The sequence below is a fragment of the Pseudophryne corroboree genome, chromosome 2 (assembly GCF_028390025.1).
Source record: "Pseudophryne corroboree isolate aPseCor3 chromosome 2, aPseCor3.hap2, whole genome shotgun sequence".
Taxonomy (NCBI): domain Eukaryota; kingdom Metazoa; phylum Chordata; class Amphibia; order Anura; family Myobatrachidae; genus Pseudophryne; species Pseudophryne corroboree.
Window position 1 is genome coordinate 500,305,044 of NC_086445.1, and position 18,535 is coordinate 500,323,578.

An 18,535-nucleotide genomic window follows, 5' to 3' on the forward strand; every position below is an offset into this window, starting at 1 on the left:
TGCCAGCACACACCAAAAACGCTATAATTATATAGGGACAACCTTATATAAGTGTTTTCCCTTATAGCATCTTTTTTATATATTTCTAACGCCAAATTAGTGCCCCCCCTCTCTGTTTTAACCCTGTTTCTGTAGTGCAGTGCAGGGGAGAGCCTGGGAGCCTTCCCTCCAGCCTTTCTGTGAGGGAAAATGGCGCCGTGTGCCGAGGAGATAGGCCCCGCCCCTTTTTCGGCGGCCTCGTCTCCCGCTCTTAACGGATTCTGGCAGGGGTTAAATATCTCCATATAGCCCCCGGAGGCTATATGTGAGGTATTTTTAGCCAAAAAAGGTTTTCATTTGCCTCCCAGGGCGCCCCCCTCCCAGCGCCCTGCACCCTCAGTGACTGCCGTGTGAAGTGTGCTGAGAGGAAAATGGCGCACAGCTGCAGTGCTGTGCGCTACCTTAAGAAGACTGAGGAGTCTTCTGCCGCCGATTCTGGACCTCTTCTCGTTTCAGCATCTGCAAGGGGGCCGGCGGCGAGGCTCCGGTGACCATCCAGGCTGTACCTGTGATCGTCCCTCTGGAGCTAATGTCCAGTAGCCAAGAAGCCAATCCATCCTGCACGCAGGTGAGTTCACTTCTTCTCCCCTAAGTCCCTCGTTGCAGTGATCCTGTTGCCAGCAGGACTCACTGTAAAATAAAAAACCTAAGCTAAACTTTTCTAAGCAGCTCTTTAGGAGAGCCACCTAGATTGCACCCTTCTCGGCCGGGCACAAAAATCTAACTGAGGCTTGGAGGAGGGTCATAGGGGGAGGAGCCAGTGCACACCACCTGATCCTAAAGCTTTACTTTTTGTGCCCTGTCTCCTGCGGAGCCGCTATTCCCCATGGTCCTTTCAGGAACCCCAGCATCCACTAGGACGATAGAGAAACAATGTTATAAACGGTTTTGAAGGGAAAAATCATCCGGTACGTGGTTAAAGGCTTCAAGGTGACTGCTCCACAGCAGAAAACCACCTGAAGATACTCTGTAGTCCTTAGGAATTTATATCTATGATCAGTATCTGTAACTAAACATTTGTGTATGGAGATCACTTATTCCCTTTAGGCTGTACACTCTCTATGGGAGAGTCAATACGTAATGTTTTAGGTTATATCCATTGTATAACTTTGTATGGCATTTCAGTATTTGATTTATTTTTTGGGATTTCAAAGTACACATAAAGTGTAAAGGAGAGTGTAATTAAGTGCATCATCCCTAACAACTGTAATTCTCCAACACAACAGAGGACTTTCTATTACTCAGCAATTCCTCCCCCCCCACCCCCCCCACACACACACACACACACACAGTAAGGAGTGTGTTCAATAGCTGTCCAGCAGCTCAATAGGCACCCGACAGCTCTCTGTTCAATGCCGGGCCAAACCCGACAGGTTTGGTCCGTTCATGACAGTGTCACTCTGACTTTTTTTAAGTTGGATTGACACTGTCGGAAACGGGGCTAAAACCTGTCAGGTTTGGCCCCGCTCCCAACAATACACGTGGATCAGCCGATCTGCGTGTATTCCAACAGTCTTCTGACAAGTCGGACTTCCCGACGTGTTGGAAGAAAAACGGCCCGACATTGAATAGGTTGGAAACCCTTCCGAATTCAATCAGTCAAAAACTGCCGTCTTTCCGACAAGACGGCAGTTTCCGACTCTTATTGAATATACCTCTAAGAGGGTAACTATATTAGCAGGTTAAGTATATAGGCCTTTAATCACAGTGGACATGCACAGTGTAAAATATAAAAAAAAATTAAATTGTGTTTTCAGACCTTGGCAGACAGTCAAAAGATTAACTACAACAAATACGGTTTACTAGGATATACCAGCAGATTGCACTTAGAAAACTTGCTGACCCCGTTTGTAATTGTGAGAGAGGGCAAGGACTGATGTGATCACTAAGGGGGTAATTCTGAGTTGATCGCAGCAGGAATTTTGTTAGCAATTGGGCAAAACCATGGCCCTCATTCAGAGTTGTTCGCTCGTTGACGAGTTTCGCTATATTGCGATAAGTCGCTTACTGCGCATGCGCAAGGTTCGCAGAGCGCATGCGCTTCATTATTTTACTCAAAAGTTAGGTATTTTACACACGGCATAACAAGGATTTTTCATCGTTCTGGTGATCGTACTGTGATTGACAGGAAGTGGGTGTTTCTGGGCGGAAACTGGCCGTTTTATGGGAGTGTGCGAAAAAACGCTGCCGTTTCTGGGAAAAACGCGGGAGTGTCTGGGCGAACGCTGGGTGTGTTTGTGACATCAAACCAGGAACGAAACTGACTGAACTGATCGCAATGGCTGAGTAAGTCTGGAGCTACTCAGAAACTGCTAAGAAGTTTCTATTCGCAAATCTGCTAATCTTTCGTTCGCAATTCTGCTATGCTAAGATACACTCCCGGAGGGCGGTGGCTTAGCGTGTGCAATGCTGCTAAAAGCAGCTAGCGAGCGAACAACTCGGAATGAGGTACCATGTGCATTGCAGGGGAGGCAGATATAACATGTGCAGAGAGAGTTAGATTTGGGTGGGGTGTGTTCAATCTGCAATCTAAATTGCAGTGTAAAAATAAAGCAGCCAGTATTTACCCTGCACAGAAACAAAATAACCTACCCAAATCTAACTCTCTCTGCACATGTTATATCTGCCTCCCCTGCAGTGCACATGGTTTTGCCCAATTGCTAACAAAATTCCTGCTGCGATCAACTCAGAATTACCCCCTAAATACAGTGCCTTGCTAAAGTATTCACCACCTTGGCTTGTTACCTATTTTGTTACATTACAACCTGTAATTTAAAAAAAAGGTTTTATCTGAATTTTATGTGATGGATAGGCACAAAATAGTCTAAGCTGGTGAAGTGAAATGAAAAAAAAAATATATATATAAAAAATTATTTTTATAAATAAAAATTTGAAAATTGGCATGTGCATATGTATTCACCCCCTTTGCTATGAAGCCCCTGAAAAGTTCTGGTGCAACCAATTACCTTCAGAAGTCACATAATTAGTGAAATGAAGTCCACCTGTGTGCAATCTAAGTGTCACATGATCTGTCAGTATAAACACACCTTTTCTGAAAGGCCCCAGAGGCTGCAACACCACTAAGCAAGAGGCATCACACCATGAAGACCAAGGAGTTCTCCAAAGAAGACAGTGACAAAGTTGTTGAGAAGTACAAGTCAAGGTTGGGTTATAAAAAAATATCCAAATATTTGATGATCCCCCAGAGCACCATCAAATCCATCATCTTCAAATGGAAAGAAAATGGTACCACAACAAACCTGCCAAGAGAGGGCCGGCCACCAAAAACTCATAGGGTGGAATTCAAATGTTCATCTATTAGATAGGAAAAAAACAGACACCCAGATGACTTTTCAAACAATTGGATATCCCACATAGACTGGGCAAGGAGGGAATTAATCAGAGAGGCAGCATAGAGAACAAAGGTACCCTGAAGGAGCTGCAGAGTTCCACAGCAGAAACTTGTGTATCTGCGAATGTATCCAGAATGTATCCACAATAAGCCGTACACTCCATAGAGCTGGGCTTTATGGAAGAGTGGCCAGAAAAAAGCCATGACTTAGTGTTAAAAATAAGAAGGCACGTTTGTGTTGCCAAATGTATGGAGGAAGGTGCTCTGGTCAGACGAAACTGAAATTAACTTTTTGCCCACCAAGGAAAGCATTACGTCTAGCGCAAACCCAACACATCCCATCACCCCAAGAACTCCATCCACAAAATGAAACATGGTGGCGGCAGCATCATGCTGTGGGGATGTTTTTCAGCAATAGGGACTGGTAAACTGTTTTGAGTCAAGGGCAAGATGGATGGTGCTAAATACAGGGATATTCTTGTTTCAGTCTGTCTGTGATTTCAGACTGGGACGGAGGTTCACCTTCCAGCAGGACAATGACCAGAAGCATACTGCCAAAGCAACACTCGAGTGGTTTAAGGGGAAACATTTAAATGGCCTAGTCAAAGCCCAGATCTCAATCCAATTGAGAATCTGTGGTCAGACTTGAAGATTGCTGTTCACAAGCGGAATCCATCCAACATGAAGGAGCTGGAGCAGTTTTGCCTTGAGGAATGGGCAAAAATCCCAGTGGTAAGATGTGGCAAGCTCATAGAGACTTATTCAAAGCGACTTGCAGCTGTAAGTGCCGCAAAAGGTGGCTCTACAAAGTACTGACTTTAGGGGGGTGAATAGTTATGCACGCTGAAATTTTCTGTGATTTTGTCCTATTTGTGTTTTGCTTCACAATTAAAAAAATAAATAAAATATCTTCAAAGTTGTGGGGGGGGGGGGGGGGGGGGGATACTTTAGAGCAAGGCTCTGTATGCTCTGTAAAGTGCACTTCATAAAGGATTCAATACACAATCCACAATTACATGCAATTCTCCTTAAGGTACAGTACAGAAAGCGTATCTTCTTTGGGACTTACCAATTTTTATCCGGATGCCACTAAAAGTTAACTTTTTCCGAGTGGCATAGGAGAGAAGTATATTTTGTGGCTTCAGGTCCCTGTGGATAATGCCCTTGCTGTGTAATACCCGCATGGCAGCAGCAATCTGTTGCAAGAAGACTCGTATGGTGTCTTCACTCAGTGTCCCTTTGGCTGCATTACAACACAAAACATATAATGGGATTTAAACAAAACTGCAAAATGTTTTTGTTTCAAATTAACTGTTAGCTATAGATATCCTGTTCTATTTAATTAAATTTCATAAGCTAAAGTCTCATTATTAATTCTGTGTATTTTTCATTTATTTTGTATATACTGTATAACCTAAAAATTACCAGGTTGCCAAATACACGGAGGTGTACCGAACTATCCTGCTGCAGTAACATAGAAACAGAGAATTTTATGGCAGATAAGACCCACTTGGCCTATCTAATCTGTCATAAACGGGTGTAGTATGTAATGCCGGCGCTCTGGCTCCCGGCGACCAGCATACCGGCGCCGGCATACCGACAGCGCGGCGAGCGCTAAGGAGCCCCTTGCGGGTTCGCTACGCGCGCCACACTTTTATTCTCCCTCCAGGCGGGTCGTGGACCCCCACGAGGGAGAATAGCTGTCGGTATGCCGGGTGTCGGGATTCCGGCGCCGGTATACTGTGCGCCGGGATTCCGACATTCGGCATACTGAAGACCACCCGTCATAAACACATGTACATGCACATTACACACTAGGGTAATTTTTGTTGGGAGCCTATTAACCTACCAGTATATTTTTGGAGTGTGGGAGGAAACCGGAGTACCCGGAGGAAACCCACACAAGTACGGGGAGAATATACAAACTCCGCACAGTTAGGCCATGATGGGAATCGAACCCATGACCTCAGTGCTGTGAGGTAGCAATGCTAACAATAACACTATCTGTACTGCCCTAAAAGTGTGTACAGATTTTCCTACAGAAATAAAAACCTTTGTATATACAGTAATATGCAGTACAAAAAACAAATATCGTAACTTTTAAACAGGCAAAATGTTGACACATCATATTTTATACCCTACAAACTTTGCTATGTGAGGCAGATGGTTTTTGCCCCATTAGAGGCTCACAACTGTAAAACAATGCTGCAAACTGCAAAACATTCACTTCATTCTACATTCATGTCACAGATTAATATACCAGTCTTTTGCCCTAAAGGTGCATACACATGGTGCAATTTTGACTGTGATATTGTCTACGTGTGCTTGTGATTTTGGCAATGGCCGGTTTTGACTATACTTTGTACTAGAGAGTCAAAATTGACTTGACTGCACAGTTTATTTTTCCTTATGATACCGACCCCGCGGGACCGTACATCGGTATCGCAAGCTGTGTACACATGGTGCAATTTGCACAGACTTTCCTTGCGATATTGACTATATAGTCAAATCGCAAGGATATATTGCACCGTGTGTATGCACCTTAACTTCCAGAGTTAACATTTTTCTAATTTTCACTTCTATTAATTTTGTTAGTTTAGTAGTGATTCAGGTGGACAGTAAATTATAATTAAAAATTTTGGTTCTCACATTTTCTACATAAAGCTACAGTTGACACAATCACTAAAGCAAATATTAAAGAGGGTTGCAAGCTTCAAATACCGTGCTTCATTTTGTCTAGCACAGGGGTAATGTATAACAATGTATGTATATATGTGTATGCTACTAAAATACTTCCATCTGTTCCCTCTGTAACATGCATACATATCATGTCTACAGGAAACGCCACTAAATCACTGCATTCCAAGTACATTTTCACATTTTAATGCAGATTTACAGGAGTGGTATACATACGATATCCTGGCAGACCGTATGCCGGCTGTCACAATACCGACAGCAGCATCCCGTCTGCCGGAGTCCCGGCACGGAGTCCCCTCGCGGGCTCGCTTCACTTGCCACAGGTTCTATTCACACTCGGTTGGTGGTGTGGACCCACCAACCGAGTGGGAATATCAAGCGTTTGTTATGCCAATCGTTTTGTCGTGATTCTGGCCGTCTCCTGAACACCGGGATCCCAACAGCCGGTATATTGACTGCATTCCCTTGGAGGAAATATAGGGATTCAAGTGAAAGGAGAAGGCAAATAACCAAACTGTATTAAATGGCAAAATCTGCAAATATCTACTAAAACTATTCTTTTACAATCATCCTTAAACATTAACATAAGAGGAAAAACTGGTATGCAGATGTTCTCTTCCTGAACATAACAAGGCCACCCACCTATGTCCAGGAGTGACATCCATTCGTTAAAGCAACACTTGGGCTGAGTAATCACTGAAGTGAAGAACATTCTACTGGATTTTCAATAGGTTGTATGTGCTGAGATGTAAGTGATCGGACAACAAATAGAAAGTAACAATAAGATTTTACTCACCGGTAAATCTATTTCTCGTAGTCCGTAGTGGATGCTGGGGACTCCGTAAGGACCATGGGGAATAGTGGCTCCGCAGGAGACTGGGCACAGCTAAGAAAGATTTAGGACTACCTGGTGTGCACTGGTTCCTCCCACTATGACCCTCCTCCAGACTTCAGTAAGGATACTGTGCCCGGAAGAGCTGACACAATAAGGAAGGATTTTGAATCCTGGGTAAGACTCATACCAGCCACACCAATCACACCGTATAACTCGTGATAATATACCCAGTTAACAGTATGAACATAACAGAGCCTCTCAAAAGATGGCTCAACAATAACCCTTGTAGTTAACAATAACTATATACAAGTATTGCAGACAGTCCGCACTTGGGACGGGCGCCCAGCATCCACTACGGACTACGAGAAATAGATTTACCGGTGAGTAAAATCTTATTTTCTCTGACGTCCTAGTGGATGCTGGGGACTCCGTAAGGACCATGGGGATTATACCAAAGCTCCCAAACGGGCGGGAGAGTGCGGATGACTCTGCAGCACCGAATGAGAGAACTCAAGGTCCTCCCCAGCCAGGGTATCAAATTTGTAGAATTTTGCAAACGTGTTTGCCCCTGACCAAGTAGCAGCTCGGCAAAGTTGTAAAGCAGAGACCCCTCGGGCAGCCGCCCAAGAAGAGCCCACTTTCCTCGTGGAATGGGCTTTTACAGATTTAGGCTGCGGCAGGCCAGCCACAGAATGCGCAAGCTGAATTGTGCTACAAATCCAGCGAGCAATAGTCTGCTTTGAAGCAGGAGCACCCATCTTGTTGGGTGCATACAGGATAAATAGCGAGTCAGTCTTCCTGACTCCAGCCGTCCTGGAAACATAAATTTTCAAGGCCCTGACTACGTCCAGTAACTTGGAGTCCTCCAAGTCCCTAGTAGCCGCAGGCACCACGATAGGTTGGTTCAAGTGAAAAGCTGATACCACCTTAGGAAGAAACTGGGGACGAGTCCTCAATTCTGCCCTATCCATATGGAAAATTAAATAGGGGCTTTTACATGACAAAGCCGCCAATTCTGACACACGCCTTGCCGAAGCCAAGGCCAAAAGCATGACCACTTTCCACGTGAGATATTTTAAATCCACGGTTTTGAGTGGCTCAAACCAATGTGACTTTAGGAAACCCAACACCACGTTGAGGTCCCACGGTGCCACTGGAGGCACAAAAGGAGGCTGAATATGCAGCACTCCCTTGACAAATGTCTGAACTTCAGGCAGTGAAGCCAGTTCTTTTTGGAAGAAAATCGACAGAGCCGAAATCTGGACCTTAATGGAACCCAGTTTTAGGCCCATAGTCACCCCTGACTGTAGGAAGTGCAGAAATCGACCTAGCTGGAATTCCTCCGTTGGGGCCTTCCTGGCCTCACACCACGCAACATATTTTCGCCATATGCGGTGATAATGTTGTACGGTTACATCTTTTCTAGCTTTAATGAGCGTAGGAATGACTTCCTCCGGAATACCCTTTTCTTTTAGGATCCGGTGTTCAACCGCCATGCCGTCAAACGCAGCCGCGGTAAGTCTTGGAACAGACAGGGCCCCTGCAGTAGCAGGTCCTGTCTGAGCGGCAGAGGCCATGGGTCCTCTCAGATTAATTCTTGAAGTTCCGGGTACCAAGACCTTCTTGGCCAATCTGGAACAATGAGAATAGTTCTTACTCCTCTTTTCCTTATTATCCTCAGTACCTTGGGTATGAGAGGAAGAGGAGGGAACACATAAACCGACCGGTACACCCACGGTGTCACTAGAGCGTCCACAGCTATCGCCTGAGGGTCTCTTGACCTGGCGCAATATTTTTCTAGCTTTTTGTTTAAGCGGGACGCCATCATGTCCACCTGTGGCCTTTCCCAACGGTTTACAATCAGTTGGAAGACTTCTGGATGAAGTCCCCACTCTCCCGGGTGGAGGTCGTGCCTGCTGAGGAAGTCTGCTTCCCAGTTGTCCACTCCCGGAATGAACACTGCTGACAGTGCTAACACGTGATTTTCCGCCCATCGGAGAATCCTTGTGGCTTCTGCCATCGCCGTCCTGCTTCTTGTGCCGCCCTGTCGATTTACATGGGCGACTGCCGTGATGTTGTCTGACTGGATCGGAACCGGCTGGTTTTGAAGCAGGGGCTTTGCCTGACTTAGGGCATTGTAAATGGCCCTCAGTTTCAGAACATTCATGTGTAGGGAAGTCTCCTGACTTGACCAAAGTCCTTGGAAGTTTCTTCCCCGTGTGACTGCTCCCCAGCCCCGAAGGCTGGCATCCGTGGTCACAAGGACCCAGTCCTGTATGCCGAATCTGCGGCCCTCTCTGAGAGGAGCACTCTGCAGCCACCACAGCAGAGACACCCTGGTCCTTGGAGACAGGGTTATCAACCGATGCATTTGAAGATGCGATCCGGACCATTGGTCCAACAGGTCCCACTGAAAGGTTCTGGCATGGAACCTGCCGAATGGAATCGCTTCGTAGGAAGCTACCATCTTTCCCAGGACTCGCGTGCAATGATGCACCGACACCTGTTTTGGTTTCAGGAGGCCTCTGACTAGAGATGACAGCTCCTTGGCTTTCTCCTCTGGGAGAAACACTTTTTTCTGGACTGTGTCCAGAATCCTCCCCAGGAACAGTAGACGTGTCGCCGGAACCAGCTGAGACTTTGGAATATTCAGAATCCAACCGTGCTGGTGTAGCACCTCCTGAGATAATGCTACGCCCACCAACAACTGCTCTCTGGACCTCGCCCTTATCAGGAGATCGTCCAAGTATGGGATAATTAAAACTCCCTTTTTCCGAAGGAGTATCATCATTTCGGCCATTACCTTGGTAAATACCCTCGGTGCCGTGGACAGGCCGAACGGCAACGTCTGGAATTGGTAATGACAATCCTGTACCACAAATCTGAGGTACTCCTGGTGAGGATGGTAAATGGGGACATGCAGGTAAGCATCCTTGATGTCCGGAGATACCATGTAATCTCCCTCTTCCAGGCTTGCAATAACCGCCCTGAGCGATTCCATCTTGAACTTGAATTTTCTTAAATATGTGTTCAAGGATTTCAAATTTAAAATGGGTCTCACCGAACCGTCCGGTTTCGGTACCACAAACATTGTGGAATAGTAACCCCGTCCTTGTTGAAGTAGGGGCACCTTGACTATCACCTGCTGGGAATACAGCTTGTGAATTGCCTCTAACACAGCCTCCCTTTCTGAAGGAGTCGTTGGTAAGGCAGATTTGAGGAAACGGGGGGGGGATGTCTCGAATTCCAGCCTGTACCCCTGAGATACCACTTGAAGGATCCAGGGATCTACCTGTGAGCGAGCCCACTGATTGCTGAAGTTTTTGAGACGGCCCCCCACCGTACCTGGCTCCGCCTGTGGAGCCCCAGCGTCATGCGGCGGACTTAGCAGAAGAAGCGGGGGAGGACTTTTGTTCCTGGGAAGTGGCTGTATGTTGCAGCTTTTTTCCCCTACCTCTGCCTCTGGGCAGAAAGGACGCGCCTCTACCCCGTCTGCTCTTTTGGGGGCGAAAGGACTGTACCTGATAATACGGTGCTCTCTTTGGTTGTGAGGGGACATGTGGCAAAAATGCTGATTTCCCAGCTGTTGCTGTGGACACTAAGTCCGAAAGACCATCCCCGAACAACTCCTCACCCTTATAAGGCAAAACTTCCATGTGCCTTTTAGAATCTGCATCACCTGTCCACTGCCGGGTCCATAACCCTCTCCTGGCAGAAATGGACAGTGCACTTATTTTAGATGCCAGCCGGCAAATATCCCTCTGTGCATCTCTTATGTAGAAGACAGCGTCTTTAATATGCTCTACGTTTAGCAATATAGTGTCCCTGTCTAGGGTGTCAATGTTTTCTGACAGGGAGTCTGACCATGCAGCTGCAGCACTGCACATCCATGCTGAGGCAATAGCTGGTCTCAGTATAATACCAGTGTGTGTATATATAGCTTTCTGGAGAGCCTCCTGCTTTCTGTCAGCAGGTTCCTTTAGGGCGGCCGTATCCTGGGACGGCAGTGCCACCTTTTTTGATAAGCGCGTAAGTGCTTTATCCACCCTAGGGGGTGTTTCCCAACGTGACCTATCCTCTGGCGGGAAAGGGTACGCCATTAGTAATTTTTTTGAAATTACCAATTTTTTATCGGGGGAAGCCCACGCTAGTTCACACACTTCATTTAATTCTTCAGAAGGGGGAAAAACTACTGGTAGTTTTTTCTCTCCAAACATAATACCCTTTTTTGTGGTACCTGGGGTCACCTCAGAAATGTGTAAAACATTTTTCATTGCCTCAATCATATAACGAGTGGCCCTATTGGACATTACATTAGTCTCTTCGTCGTCGACACTGGTATCAGTATCCGTGTCGACATCTGTGTCTGCCATCTGAGGTAGCGGGCGTTTTAGAGCCCCTGATGACTTTTGAGACGTCTGGGCAGGCACGGGCTGAGAAGCCGGCTGCCCCGCATTTGGCATGTCGTCAAATTTTTTTATGTAAGGAGTCGACACTGTCGCGTAATTCCTTCCACAAGTCCATCCACTCCGGTGTCTGCCCCGCAGGGGGTGACAACACATTTATAGGCACCTGCTCCTCCTCCACATAAGTCTCATCAAACATGTCGACATAGCCGTACCGACACACCGCACACACACAGGGAATGCTCTGACAGAAGACAGGACCCCACGAAGCCCTTTGGGGAGACAGAGAGAGAGTATGCCAGCACACACCAGAGCGCTATATAAATCAGGGATTAACTAAATTATATCCCCTTATAGCTGCTATATGTATATTGCGCCTAAATTTAGTGCCCCCCCTCTCTTTTTTACCCTTTTCTGTAGTGTAGACTGCAGGGGAGAGCCAGGGAGCTTCCTTCCAGCGGAGCTGTGAGGGAGAAATGGCGCCAGTGTGCTGAGGGAGATAGCTCCGCCCCTTTTTCTGCAGACTTTTCTCCCGCTTTTTTATGGATTCTGGCAGGGGTATTTATCACATATATAGCCTCTGGGGCTATATATTGTGATATATTTGCCAGCCAAGGTGTTTTTATTGCTTCTCAGGGCCCCCCCCCCCAGCGCCCTGCACCCTCAGTGACCGGAGTGTGAAGTGTGTATGAGGAGCAATGGCGCACAGCTGCAGTGCTGTGCGCTACCTTGGTGAAGACTGATGTCTTCTGCCGCCGATTTTCCGGATTCTTCTTGCTTTTGGCTCTGTAAGGGGGCCGGCGGCGCGGCTCCGGGACCGAACATCAATGGCCGGTTCCATGCGGTCGATCCCTCTGGAGCTAATGGTGTCCAGTAGCCTAAGAAGCCCAAGCTACCACCAGTTAGGTAGGTTGGCTTCTTCTCCCCTTAGTCCCTCGCTGCACAGAGTCTGTTGCCAGCAGATCTCACTGTAAAATAAAAAACCTAAAATATACTTTCTCTCTAGGAGCTCAGGAGAGTCCCTAGTTTGTATCCAGCTCAGCCGGGCACAGGATTCTAACTGAAGTCTGGAGGAGGGTCATAGTGGGAGGAGCCAGTGCACACCAGGTAGTCCTAAATCTTTCTTAGCTGTGCCCAGTCTCCTGCGGAGCCGCTATTCCCCATGGTCCTTACGGAGTCCCCAGCATCCACTAGGACGTCAGAAAACAGCAAAACAAATACAGAAGCAGACAGCATCCAACAACCAAATTGTATTAAGCCACTAGCCTTATAAATGTCATGTGTACCTACTGGGCAGGGAATTTATGCCTAATTCAGACATGATTGCACCGCTGCAAATTTGCAGAAGTTTGTGATTGGATAGTCTGCGTACGCTGTGCAAAAAGCTTTGCAAAGGCTGGTCAGCTGCAAATCCGTTCGCAACTCACTCACTGTCTAATGATTTTTCCAGTCTGTGCATAGCCCAGGACTGAAGGGGCTTGGGAACGCCTGCGTTTTCCCTGACATTCCAAGAAAATGGCAGTTACCACCCCCAAACGACGCAGGATTTTTTCACAGTTTGGCCTCGTGCCTGCGTATTATGATCCGTATGCATGCGCAGTCGTTCGATAATGCACCCTAAGAAAGCATGCCTTCACCTGGGGAATTTTTCTCCTTCCTACTTTATGCCCTGTACTTACTCCAGGGCTCCAACTCTTACTGGAAGCTGGGTCAGTGGGTGAAACTCAGTGGGCCATATAAAAAAAAAAAACCCAGAGAATGAGACTTTGGGGGAGATTTATCAAATCTTGGAGAGAGATAAAGTTCCAACCAATCAGCTTCTGTAATTTTACAGGTTGTGCAAACAACACCTATCACTTTCCAGATGTTAATAAATCTTTCCCTGAACATTCTTGGGGGTGGGATTAGTCAGGGATTTACCTTCCAGGTTAAGCTATTCAAAAATGAATTCCCATGACTGCGCATTTTTGGGGCGAGAATGTAAGGTATTAGCCGCATTAAATTGCTTCACCCATGCTAAGTGGTGGGCGCATTGCAGGTACAGTGCACCCGGCACTCGCAACCAACCCCGAAGACCTACTTAATGCAGACTTCTGCTGGCACCTCAGAAGGGTGTGGGCAGAAACACATGATACATGCAGCCTCGGGGCTGTCATGAAAATCAATTGACTAGGTCCCAGGCACTTTAGCTAACGTCATACAAACAACTAAACAGATTAGCTAACAATAACATCAAATAACCTCTTCCACACAAGGCATGTTGGTCACATAGTGCCAACAGCAAACCTAGGATCAGATAGGGGAAAGACAACATTATGCACCACATCATCTCCAACCCCACCCGCTGGAGGACTGAGCTGCGCAATTTATGTTTATTTCATTAAAGCAAGGTCATGGATTTTTAGGTAGACTTTCATCATAGACACCAGGTGCCAAATGTAATAGAGTGAGAGTTTCAAAAAGTGAGAGATCTGGTAAGGTTTTGCAGGTTTTTTTTTTTTTTTAAGTGGCAATCATTTACACAGCAAGATCAACCTAATTTTGCAGTGTAAATGATTGCCACTTTAAAAAAAAAAAAAAAACTGAAAAACCTTACCAAATCTCTCACTCTGTTACATTTTGCCCCAAGAGTGTTTAATTTTCCTTGGGCCACAACAGGTAAGATCCTAATGTCATACACTCTATATCTGACAATCAGTGGACTCCACACACAGATCCTGAATTCTCACGTTACTCCGCTCTTAGGGCCTGATTCAGATGCAGTCGCAACTTTGAAGGTGTTGCAACTGAGCGATTATCGTCAAACTGTCCATGCATCATGGCCACAGTGCACATGCGCCAAGGTACCTTAGCGATGCCGCTTTCAGTGAGAAATTAAAACATGTAGTCAGCGCGCAGCTCCCGCAGCTATTTTGCACCCATGGAGGCACTCATGGAGTCAATGTGCCTCATATCTGTGTGGCAGTTGTTGAGCATGTTCCGATGGCTTCAGTGGGCATCTCTGTTCACTTGTGGGTGGCTTTTACATTTGCGATGCCTCGCAGCTCAGTCACTAAAAAAGATCACTGCTGCCAAATATTAATATGTGAACCTCTAAAATAGTATTATTCTACATAACAGGGCTGCCAGGGAAATCACCCGGGTCCCCACACATAACTATATCATCTTGCCCTGGGGCCTTCCAAAAACCTTAACTGGCCATATGCTATCATTAGAGTATACTAGAAATCAACCTAGAGGATCCATATCAGGTCTGTAAACCTTAAATGTACTACAGGTTGAGTATCCCATATCCAAATATTCCGAAATATGGACTTTTTTGAGTTAGAGTGAGATAGTGAAACCTTTGTTTTCTGATGGCTCAATGTACAGAAACTTGGTTTACTACAGAAAGTTATTAATAATATTGTATTAAATTACCTTCAGGATGTGTGTATAAGGTGTATATGTAACATAAATGCATTCTGTGCTTAGACTTAGGTCCCATCGCCATGATATCTCATTATGGTATCTAATTATTCCAAAATACGGAAAAATCCGATATCCAAAATACCTCTGGTCCCAAGCATTTTGGATAAGGGATACTCAACCTGTATTCTGTCAAAACAGAACGAGACCGTAATGTTGCTGTAGCAATGTCAGGAATAAATATATTCAAAAGCACGGAAATGATTTCTACAATCAAGCAGTGCACTGTCAATATACCAGTTAGGTTTTCGGCGAGGAGAAGATTATGTATCTGTGATTAGAGATTTGCTGCCTTCTCTCATGCAGCATTAGCTTGGCACTGCTGCTGCCAGCTCCCAGCATTGTGTAGCCAGGTTATACAAGGACAGCCTTCTGGCTCTGAATGCTTATTACAGAAAGAACTCGCTTCCAGGCCCCCCGTGCGGTCATTCCATTACATGAAAAGCAGGAGTGCATAATGCAGACATCTTGAATACATTTTTAACAACGTAAATAACGCCTTCATTTAAATACTCTTGACAAAAATAAACCTAAAGCTTCATACGTAGGTGAATATGTAGGTGGTTCTGAATATTTTATAATCCGCAAGGTTTATGACACACCAACAATATAAACATTGTACAATGCGTATGTGTTTAGGTTTCCCATAGAAACAAGATTGTCATCCCTCTAATGGAGCTTCCATAAAAATATTCTACTCTATGGTTTTCTATAGAAGCACTACATTGTCATGCTTTAAAAACATTAGTGAGCTGCCAGGGGACCAATGGAATCTTATGGCCCAAGTAATTTCCTCTGTTGCTCGTACAGATATAGTGAACACAGGGGGTCTGAATCAAATGTGAACGTAGTGCCAACCTGCACTGCAAAGTACCGATGTTCGGTCCTTTGTACATGCGCCGTCCCCGTTTGCGAGGGTGTCGGAGATGATCGGATACTGCAGTTAGGATCAGCAATGCAGCAGTAGGTGTGATGCCTCCTGCTACATTACTATATTCATGCTATCGCTGCAGCCTCTATATAAGCAGCAGTGATAGCAACTCCATCCACATCTAAATCAGGCCCAGTGTCATTTAGCAGGATAGGCAGTGATGGAGGGTGATGACATCAATTTCCATGTCATATATGTGCTATAGTTATCAGGCGAACACCGACAGCATCCAAAAGACAAGTGCTGATAGAGGAAATACAAATCCAACTTACCATTTGCAAAGTTCTGTATTTATGTTATTTAGGATAATGTAGAATTGTTTGATTCAAATGTGTTTTGTTTATCTACAGTCTGGTTACCAGTGTGTAGAGGATGCATTCAGCAGATTCAGTCACTTAGCTCGCTATAGGCAGGCAACTAACAACCTGAACCGCCACCATTGTTCCGGTGTTCCTAGAAAAGACCAGCATCAAGAGGCGAACATCCAACAAGGGTGGACTGCCTGCGGCTGCGTGTTACAGAGATGTGGCTGGCAGAGAGGATTCTGTATGGCTGGTCTAAATGCATGCCTGGGTTGCATCCTTTGCCTGCTTCTAAGGAACAGACATGCAGCAAACAGACAGTAACACACCTACTGGCTATGGACACTGGTCATCCACCACAAAGAAGTTTTCTGAAGGCCACATACCGCTGCCTACTATGTTTAAATAAAGTCACTGTTTACCACAGAAGTGTCTATTCAAACGTAGAACATAACAAGTGTAACTTCATATTTACTTCCTGCTCCCAAAATAGATGCAAACAGCAAAGGACACATGGACAAAGGGCCTAATTCAGACCTGATCGCAGCAGCAAATTTGTTAGCAAATGGTCAAAATCATGTGTACTGCAGGAGGGGCAGATATAACATGTGCAGAGAGTTAGATTTGGATGGGGTGTGTTCAAACTGAAATCTAAATTGTAGTAGAGATGTGTGGCGGGCACTTTTCGTGTTTTGGTTCTGGTTCCATACTCGTGTTTTAGATCTGGATTGGTTTTGCCAAAACCACCCTTTCGTGTTTTGGTTTTGGATCTGGATGATTTTTGAAAAAAACATAAAAACAACTAAAATCACAGAATTTGGGGGTAATTTTGACCCTACGGTATTATTAACCTTAATAACATTCATTTCCAGTCTATTCTGAACACCTCACAATACTGTTTTTAGGCCAAAAGGTTGCACCGAGGTGGCTGTATGGCTAAGCTAAGTGACACAAGTGTGCGGCACAAACACATGGCCCATCTAGGAATGGCACTGCAGCGTCAGACAGGATGGCAGATTTAAAAAATAGGCCCCAAACAGCACATGATGCAAAGAAGTAAAAGAGGTGCAATGAGGTAGCTGTATGACTAAGCTAAGCGACACAAGTGTGCGGCACAAACACCTGGACCATATAGGAGTGGCACTGTAGTTCCACTGCACTAATGGCGGATACCGGACGCACGTCTAAAACCAGCATAGTTATGGCCTCAGTAATCCGCTTTGCAACAGGGTGACTGCTGGCATATTTCATCTTCCTCGCACAGGACTGTTGGACAGTCAATTGCTTAGTTGAAGTAGTACAAGTGGTCTTCTGACTTCCCCTCTGGGATGACGATCGACTCCCAGCAGCAACAATAGCAGTGGCAGCAGCAGCAGTAGGAGGAGTGGTTCTTGATCTTTCCCTATTTTATCCTCCATTATTTTTCTGGAGTTATATAACAAACTGCAGCACAGGAGAACGTACCTCCACACCAGACAGGGCAAACCATGTAAAAATGATTTGGATTAAATATTAATAACCCCTTTATTTGGAGTAAATAATATTCAGCACAGGACAGCACCACTGAACTTATATGGCAGCATCACTGGACTGGCCTTAGACGGCAGTACCACTGGAATTATACGGCAATATCACTGGACTGTATTTTTTAGGCAGTACCGCTGGACATATACGGCAGTATCACTGGACTGGATTTATATGGCAGTACCATTGGACGTATACAGTACCGCTGGACATATACGGCAGTACCGCTGGACATATACGGCAGTACCGCTGGACATATACGGCAGTACCGCTGGACATATACGGCAGTACCGCTGGACATATACGGCAGTACCGCTGGACATATACGGCAGTACCGCTGGACATATACGGCAGTACCGCTGGACATATACGGCAGTACCGCTGGACATATACGGCAGTACCGCTGGACATATACGGCAGTACCGCTGGACATATACGGCAGTACCGCTGGACATATACGGCAGTACCGCTGGACATACACGGCAGTACCGCTGGACATACACGGCAGTACCGCTGGACATACACGGCAGTACCGCTGGACATACACGGCAGTACCGCTGGACATACACGGCAGTACCGCTGGACATACACGGCAGTACCGCTGGACATACACGGCAGTACCGCTGGACATACACGGCAGTACCGCTGGACATACACGGCAGTACCGCTGGACATATACGGCAGTCCTGCCGTACCGCTGGACATATACGGCAGTACCGCAGGACATATACGGCAGTACCGGCAGTACAGCTGGATTTATACGGCAGTACCGCTGGACTTATACGGCAGTACCGCTGGACAAATACGGCAGTATCGCTGGTTTTTATACGGCTGGGCCGCTGGATTTTATACGGCAGTATCACTGGACTGGATTTATACGCCAGTACCACTGGAAATATATACGGCAGTATCACAGGACATATATACGCCAGTACCACCCAAAAAATGGCACAAAGCCCACAATTAATAAAACATCTGATG

General features: G+C 45.9%; 1 protein-coding gene across 4 annotated transcripts in view; it reads right to left on the reverse strand.

Annotated features, from left to right (window-relative positions):
* ULK2 (unc-51 like autophagy activating kinase 2) overlaps positions 1 to 18,535 on the reverse strand; it is a 194,424-nt gene that overhangs the window by 114,928 nt on the left and 60,961 nt on the right. For 3 of the 4 annotated variants that reach the window (XM_063954005.1, XM_063954004.1, XM_063954007.1), the window contains one exon: positions 4,461 to 4,634. In XM_063954005.1, the coding sequence (XP_063810075.1) occupies positions 4,461 to 4,634 (174 nt within the window). Of the gene's footprint in view, positions 1 to 4,460; positions 4,635 to 6,730; positions 6,826 to 18,535 lie in introns of those variants that run through there. The other variant, XM_063954006.1, reaches the window with a different exon arrangement.